The sequence below is a fragment of the Octopus bimaculoides genome, chromosome 9 (assembly GCF_001194135.2).
Source record: "Octopus bimaculoides isolate UCB-OBI-ISO-001 chromosome 9, ASM119413v2, whole genome shotgun sequence".
Taxonomy (NCBI): domain Eukaryota; kingdom Metazoa; phylum Mollusca; class Cephalopoda; order Octopoda; family Octopodidae; genus Octopus; species Octopus bimaculoides.
Window position 1 is genome coordinate 43,602,491 of NC_068989.1, and position 8,248 is coordinate 43,610,738.

Here is an 8,248-nt window from a genome sequence, read left to right on the forward strand (position 1 = left end):
CTCCATAATTGTTTGAGTGTCTGTGGGTCTGAATGTTTTTGTACTTGTAAGTCCTTTACTGGTGATCCTGCTGGTGAATCTTCCCCATTTCTTGTCGTAGGCTGGATTACCTCTTCCATTGCATTGTACTTCTTCAATTCCACCATCGTTGGTGACTTACTCCGCTCTCTTTTTCTTGCTTTCACCTCTGCAAAATCACTGCCTTGTTCTGTTATCTGTTTCTGCCGTTTCTCCACCTTTATATTCTCCTGAATACTCACCTCTATAATTTCCACTGCTGCACTAGGGCATTTTTTCTCAAGTGCCCTCTTTCACCACATTCGTAACACTTTGGGGGTATCACCTCCTACATTATCTGCAGCTTTTCTTCATTTGGTAGCTCTAAAGTTTCAGGTATTTCGTTGTAATATTTTTGGCTCACTGCACAAATCATCTCTAATCTGTAGCCCCATCACTTCACTTGTTGGGTTCAGCTTATCATGCCTATCTTCACCTCTTCACTTTCCTTCCTTATCTCCAAATAAAAAAATCACCACTATTATCCACTCTGGATCTGTCGACAGTGGGATTCTTCCCACTCTAATCCTGACAATTCATTTATCCAAACAGTTTGACAACAATGTCCATTTCTCTCCCTGTATCATCCTGTTGAAGGATTTTTCCGCCTCCTCTTCTGATACAAAGGTTACCAATATAGACACATATCTGTTTCCTCTTGTAAAGGATGCTATGCTGTCTCCTATATGTCTTTCCAAAATTTCTTCTATTTCTTCGTGCGGCGCTTTTTCAGTTCTTCTGTTTTGATTTGAAAATGTTCTGAATATTACTGTCTTCTTTTCCATTTTCACTTTTTCCTCCTCTGGTAGGGTCAGTTTTATATTTGACCCTTCCTTCTCCACCATACTACTATATTTTCCTATCAGCTCACTTTTTGCACTCTACCATCTCTTGTTTCAGCACACTTGGGTCTAGGGGAACTCGACCTCCAGTAGCTTCTGCATAACTTCTCATTTTTCTCAATTATTCACAACCACCCAACAATGGTGGCTTCACACAAAAAAATTCAGCTAGAGTTCTTCAAAAAACAACAAAACAAGTGGCTTGCTAGCTTAATTCTTTATTACAGGCACAAGGCCTAATTACAGAGGGGACATACAAAGACATGCGGGAACAAAATACACATGAAAGGATGGATGTGAAATGAGTAAAATTACAATGCAAATGAGACGGCCATATCTCGCTCCTGCTGCGAGATGAAACCGTGTATTCCTTTTCCTTAAAACCTTTACATTTAACATAACAACTTCTAGCCTCGCTCCAAGGTGAAGCCACGACTCCCTTTTTGCTTTTACCCTACAATTATAAACCTTTTAAATAAATGTTCATACAGGATTTACTTATTTTCTTTTCCTTTTTTAAACCAAAAAGTCAACCAAATGTTTTTCACAGTATTTAAAAAAAACTTTTGAAAATCTGTTCATTCAAAAGTTTCAAAATTTACTTGTTTTACCTTTTTTTTTCCATAAAAAGTTCAAATAAATGTTTTTCTCAGTTACAGTCTTTACAAAATTATAACAACTTACCACTTCTGTCTCTCATGTCTTTCAATTATGCAATCTTTTAAGTTGGGGTGTCTTGTCTCACTATAATTTTTCTTTTTGTTTGTGTTTTTCATGTTGTTTCTTTTTGTCTCTATATTTCTGCTGTTTTTGGATTTCCTGTAATTGCATCTGTATGTCTGTGTGTTCGTTTGACTGTAATTCTACGTGTTTCGTCTGTGTCTATGTCTTTAGGTTTCCGTAATTCTGGGCTGTCTTGTTTCTGGTCTGAATTCTGTACTTGTAAGTCCTTTACTGGTAATTCTACTGGTAAATTTTCTCCATTTCTCGTCATGGGTTGGGTTTCCTCTTCTATTGTTTTACGCTTCTTCAATTCCACTGTTGTCAGTGACTTCCTTCTCTCTCTTTTCCTGGGTTTCACCTCCACAAAATTCCCATCATGTTCTGTTTTCTGTTTCTGCTTTTTGTCTACCATCATATCTTCCTGAACACTCTCCTCTACCATTTCCACTGCTGCTCTAGTGCATTTCCTTCTCAAGTGCCCTCTTTCACCACATCCGTAACACTTTGGGGTTTCCCCTCCAACATTATTTCCAGCCTTTCTCCATTTAGTAATTCCAAAGTTTCCGCCTTATCTCTATACCATAACCTCAGCATTTAATTTGTTGTGTTCAGCTTATTATGCCAATCTTCAGGTTTTCACTTCTCTTCCTCAGCTCTGAATTAAAAATTACGGCTATTACCCATTCTGGGTCTATCGATGGTGAGATTCTTCCCACCTTAATCCTAACGATTCTTTTGCCCAAACAGTTTGGCATCAACATCCATTTCTCTCCCTGTATCAGCCTGTTGTTGGTTTTTTTTCACCTCCTCTTCTGATATAAAGGTTACTACTATAGTTGCATATTTCCTTCCTCTTGTAAAGAAAGTTATCCCTTCTCCTATTTGTTCCTCCAAGATTTTCTCTATCTCTTCCTGCGGCGCATGTTCTATTCTCCTATTTGCATTTGAAAAAGTTCTGGATATGACCGTCTTGTTTTCCATTTTTCTTTTTTCCTCCTCTCACAGGGCCATTTTCACATTTGACCCCTCCCTCTTTATCATACCACAATATTTGGCTATCTTCTCATTCCACTCCATCATCTCTGGCTTCAGCACACATAGGTTCAAGGGAACTTGACCTCCAGTAGCCTCTGCGTAACTTTTCATTTTTTCAATTGTTTCACCACCACCCAACAATGGTGGCTTCGCTCAAAATATCGGCTAGAGTCCTTCCAAAAACAACAAAAAATGTGGTTTGCTAGCTAGCTTGATTTTTTATTACAGGCACAAGGCCTAATTACAGAGGGGACATACAAAGACATGCAGGAACATAAAACATATGAAGGATGAATGTGAAATGAATATATTTACAATGCAAATTAGCCAGCCATCTCGCACCTGCTGCAAGATGAAACAATGAAAGAGATCAGACACCACCAAGAAAAACTTTCTCTACAAAATACTAATTTAAAAATCTATAAAAGAAAAGTTTATAATCCATAAAATCTACAAAATATTAGATAAAAAATTTAATTCAGTTTAGTAAATTTATAAAAAAGAAAGTGAATAATAGACTACATGCGTTTCGTGGCCACATAATAGCAGAAAAAATCTGCACAATTCACAATAAATCAAGCAAGATAAATTCTGCTTCTGAATGAAGTCACTCTTCAGGTCTATAAATTCAAATATCGTATCCTACTATTTAAATAATATAAATAAAATAAAATAGGAATAAAGTAGAAATATCTGTACGTGTAGGAAAGCTATTATTAGTATAATACATAAAATGTCAAGATTTGATAATAATAATCATTCAAGTTGAAGGCCTAATTCCAGGATTTAGGCCTTCAACTTGAATGAAGACAAAACAACGCTCACATGCACTTAGGATTTCTTCCATAATTAATAGTGAAATGTAAACTTTATTGTTAATTAGTGCACCCAAAAGATCCCTAGAACATCATGGTTGCATCAACAGTCCATCTCTCTCTCCCTCTCTCTCTATATGTATTATCATCATCATTTAATGTCTCTTTTCTATGCTGGCATGGATTGGACAGTTTGACCAGAGCTGGTAAGGCCAGGGACTGTGCAAGGCTTCATTGTCTACCTCGGCATTGCTTTTACAGCTGGATGCCCTTTCTAATGCCAGCCACCCCACAAAGTATATTGGGTACTTTTTTTTTATGTGGCACCAACACTGGTATCGATTCTGCTATGACAGTCAGGTCTTCTTGAGTACAGCAAGGTGCCAGATATCTCAGTCCTTTGTCATCTCTTTTGTAAGGCCCAACATCCTGAAATCAGCCCTCATTACTTCATCCCATGTTCTTCTGGGTTTTCCTCTTCCACAAGTTCCAAGTACTCTAAGTGATCAGCAACTCTGTATGCAACTGTCTACATCCATATGCATAACATGACCAAACTAGTGCAGTCTTTTTCTTCTGTCTTGCACACTGCATCTAATTCTTCTTATGCCCAACTTTTCTCTTAATACATTAGTTCTCTGTCACACACATACACTGACATTGCACATCCAGTGGAGCATACTAGCTTCATTCCTCTCTAGCCTTTATATGTCTTCTGCATTCAAATCCCATGTCTCACTACCATGTAGCATTGCTGTTCATATGCATGTATCATACAAAATCTTCCTTTCACTTGAAGAGAGAAACCTTTGGTTGGCAACAGAGGTAAAAGCTCTATGTACCAGTTATTTTCACGAAGCACACATGTATATGTATAAATATATATATAAGGAGTGTAGGTCAAGATAACCCAAACTAATAGGTATGCATTCTGAGTGCTCCAATATGTAATCCACTAAAATTCCAGTTAGAACAGCTTCTCTAGTTGTGATTGTGTGAATGTTTTGTTAAAAAAAGCAAAAAAAAACCCCCAAAAAAACTGGCAATTGGTAGCTTACTTTTGAGTCAGCAGGTATCAGTTAAAGTTGTGAGGAAGGCAAACAGTTAGTCAAGGCAGGATTATGGCATTTAAATTCATTTAATTCAGTCTAAAAATAGTAAAATAACACAAAATTGGCAAAGATAGTAGAGGTCTTTACTATCTTTACCAGTTTTGTATTATTTTACTATCTTAAGATTGAATTAAATGGATTTAAATGCCATAGTCCTGTCACAACTAATCATTTACCTTCCTCACTACTTTATACATACATACATATACATATATGTGTGTCTGTGTGTGTATGTATATATATATATATTCTTTTATTCTTTTACTTGTTTCAGTCATTTGATTGCAGCCATGCTGGATATATAATGTACATGTGTTTGTTCAATGAAAATAGCAGATAGCTAAAAATAACAGCTTAATAACTAGTAAGAGCAGTAAAATTAACAGATCAGTAGACTAAGAAAGTGAGGTGGTGCTTATGACCTTTACATGTCCTTCTAGACATGTAGGATTGTTGTAGCTGATGTTTAACCTAAACATCTGCAAGTCGTCTATGAAAAGGTAACTAGCTGGAAGTCTGTGCAACTGAATAGTTTAGTTATGTATGCACTAACTTAATGGTGTGTGGTGAGATTATACTTGTATTGAGGGGAAATAAATTTGATGAGCCAGGTAAGGGATGCAACTCAAAAGGAAAATGCTATACTTAAAGACACTGGCAATCATGGACCTCTATGCCAATATCTGAGGATTCAATATTTTTCTTGGGACAGATGTAGAATTAGTTTCCATTTGCCTTCTGCTAGTTTATTTCTAGTTCACTCTACTACTCTCCTGCTCTCCCAAGCTTACACTTGAGGCATAGGGCCTATTTAATCCTTAAGCAAGGGGCACTGGTTTGCATGAAATCAGGATTTGTCCACGCAATGGTGGGCCTCTTTGATACATATCTAGGAGCAAGCTCTCTTCAAGGATACAACAAACCACCTGCTCTAACCCACTATCTTATGATCTTGAATCTAACACCTTAACCACTAGGCTCCACAACACAAATGACAATGAATAATAATGGGGTATTAAGTATTAACTAATCTCACTCAAGTGCTTTGGCAATACCATATTTTTCTTTGATCAAATAAAAGACTTAAGAAACTGTCTTCTTTTGTCGGTTGTATTCTTCAATAAATGCATTATTGAATGTCTTTTTGTTTCCATAAGTTAAATCTCTTTTTACTTTCTCAACTTCTCTTTTCTGTTTCCAGCATTTCTTTGGTCGTAAGAGGAACTGTTATTCCATTTCCATCCGCTATGTACATAGGGCTTTACGTTATTCTACCTGGGGTAGACGGCTGAAAAAAGCTGATGCCAAAGAGGTAAGGTTATCAAAATTATTGTCATTTTATAATATATGTTGTTTATCATTATCGTTATCACTTTACATCTGCTTTTGCATGTTGGCATGGGTTGGATGAGTCAGCATAATTTGAGTTGGTTCTTATTTAGAACTACTACTCTGCTTGATGGGTCTGGAACCATCCTCACTTGTATGGTTCCATTGTAGGCATGTTTTCTACAGCCAGAGGTCTTTTCAACCACTCTACAGATTGCATAGCATCATCACTAAAAGTGTCATGTCCAGGACAAGATCAGAGAGTCTTCCAGACCCTATGCTGACATCACTCCTTCACCAGCCACTTTACAAAATATACTTAATACTAGAGCAGCTGTCTTGTCCTTAACTTGACTAAAGAGTTCTCTCTAGCCTACATTGTTTCTATTACTGACATCAGAGAAGTTGTCTTACTCTAGCAAGACTAAAGAGAGTCTCTTCTTCTTTCTGTTGTCTTCATTTCTTTCTATCTAATGCAACTGAATTGGAAAAGATCCAGAATAGAAGGATGATAGAAGAAAGAATATCAGAAGAGAATCAGTGTGAGGGTGATAGAAGAGAGAGAATGGTTGGTGAAGGAGAGAGTGGGAGGATAATAAAAGAGTGAATAATGAAGATGAGGGATAGAGTTACGTGATGGTTGCTGGTAAGGTGATTGAATAGAATGACTGAGGGGGTAATAGAAAGGGGAGTCATGAAAGGAATAAATTGAGAGGGTGTTAGTAGAAGGAGTAATGGAAAAGAGAAAAAAAGGGATAAGCAGCTACATAACTGTTTCTGGTAAAGAGGTTGAATAAAAGCTACTAAGAGGGTGAGAAAAAGAGAAAAACAGAGTGAAAATGTGTGCGTGAGAGAGAGAGAGAAAGAGAGTGAGTGAGGAAGAGCTAGAAAGTGTTAAGAAAATAATGTTTAAAATTTAGAAAAATATAGTTGTTTATCTTGTTTTATTACTCATATTTGTGTATAACAAAATTATGAATAATACATTTTTTTAGAATGTTCCATATTTAGTATGGATTTTCTGAAATCCTTAAATTATAGCTTTAAAAATCCATGGAACAACTAAATACTACTTGCAATGTACTATTTGAGAACTACTGCTTGCACAGTGTGATTTGAAAGAGAATTAGTTCTTATTTCTAGCTGACCTAGATATTTCCTCATTGGGTAGTCCTGCATTAAATGTTGATATTTATAACTTACAGCACAGCAGTTTTGTCTAAAATTTTTCATTTTCTCAAAAGAAACAAAATTTTTTTTTTCTTTTCTGCACATTTTCAGTTATTTATGATCAGGCTCAATGCTGCTTGTCAAGAACATGGTATTGGATGTATGAAATTTTTAGATGGTCTTGCTAGAGTGAGTTTTTTTTTCCTTGTTTAATTTTTGCTTTCAAATTACTATTATTATTATTATTATTATTATTATTATTTGTTTAATTTTTGCTTTCAAATTACTACTATTATTATTATTATTATTATTTTTATTTCTTCTTCTTCTTCTTAGCATTATTATTAAGGCAGCAAGCTGGCTGAATCGTTAGCATGCCAGGCAAAATGCTTAAGTGTATTTCATCTGTCTTCACTTTCCTAGTTCAAATTCCACTGAGGCCAACTTTGCCTTTCGTTATTTTTGGGGTTGATAAAATAGATACCAGTTAAACTCTGGGGTCGATATAATCGACTCATACCTTCCTCAAAACTGTTGGCCTTGTGCCAGAATTTGAAACCACTATGATTATTATTATTATTTTTATTATTACAAGGGTAGTGACCTGGCAGAATCGTTAGTATGATGGACAAAATGCTTAGCAGCATTTCTTCCACCTTGACTTTCTTAGTTCAAATACTGCCTTTCATCCTTTCAAGGTGATAAAATATGTACCAGTTGAGCACTGGTGTTGATATATTGCTGGCCTTGTATCAATAATAGAAAATTATTATTATTATTATTATTGAGTGAGAGAGCAGTGCATGCCATCAAAGTGACACTGGGGTAAAATATACGAAGCCCTGTATACCCATCATGACTACCCGTCTGATAAGGGTACACCAGGCACATGCATCACAACCATATGTACACGACATGGTGATCTCATATCAAGATAAACAGCGCATGACCTCGCAGGTGGGGCCCAGTTAGAATTTTCTTCAGATCGAGTAGCCTATCCCACTCAAAAGGTCCCTGAATAAGGGTTGTTTAAGGATGTTGAGCAAAACACCCATGTTTCCAAAGGTGAATTATTCAAACCCCAAAGAATTCCTCTCAACACATGGCTATGGTGCTTCCCCACTACTTCTGCTCATGATCAGAGATGCACATATCGTCAGCCACT

At 36.3% G+C, this 8,248-nt stretch overlaps 1 protein-coding gene across 2 annotated transcripts in view; it reads left to right on the plus strand.

Moving 5' to 3' along the window:
* LOC106883924 (39S ribosomal protein L20, mitochondrial) overlaps positions 1–8,248 on the plus strand; it is a 26,860-nt gene that overhangs the window by 6,923 nt on the left and 11,689 nt on the right. Inside the window, exons 2-3 of one of the 2 annotated variants that reach the window (XM_014935065.2) lie at positions 5,786–5,896; positions 7,195–7,272. In XM_014935065.2, coding sequence (XP_014790551.1) covers positions 5,786–5,896; positions 7,195–7,272 — 189 coding nt within the window. The remainder of the gene's footprint in view (positions 1–5,785; positions 5,897–7,194; positions 7,273–8,248) is intronic. The other variant, XM_014935067.2, reaches the window with a different exon arrangement.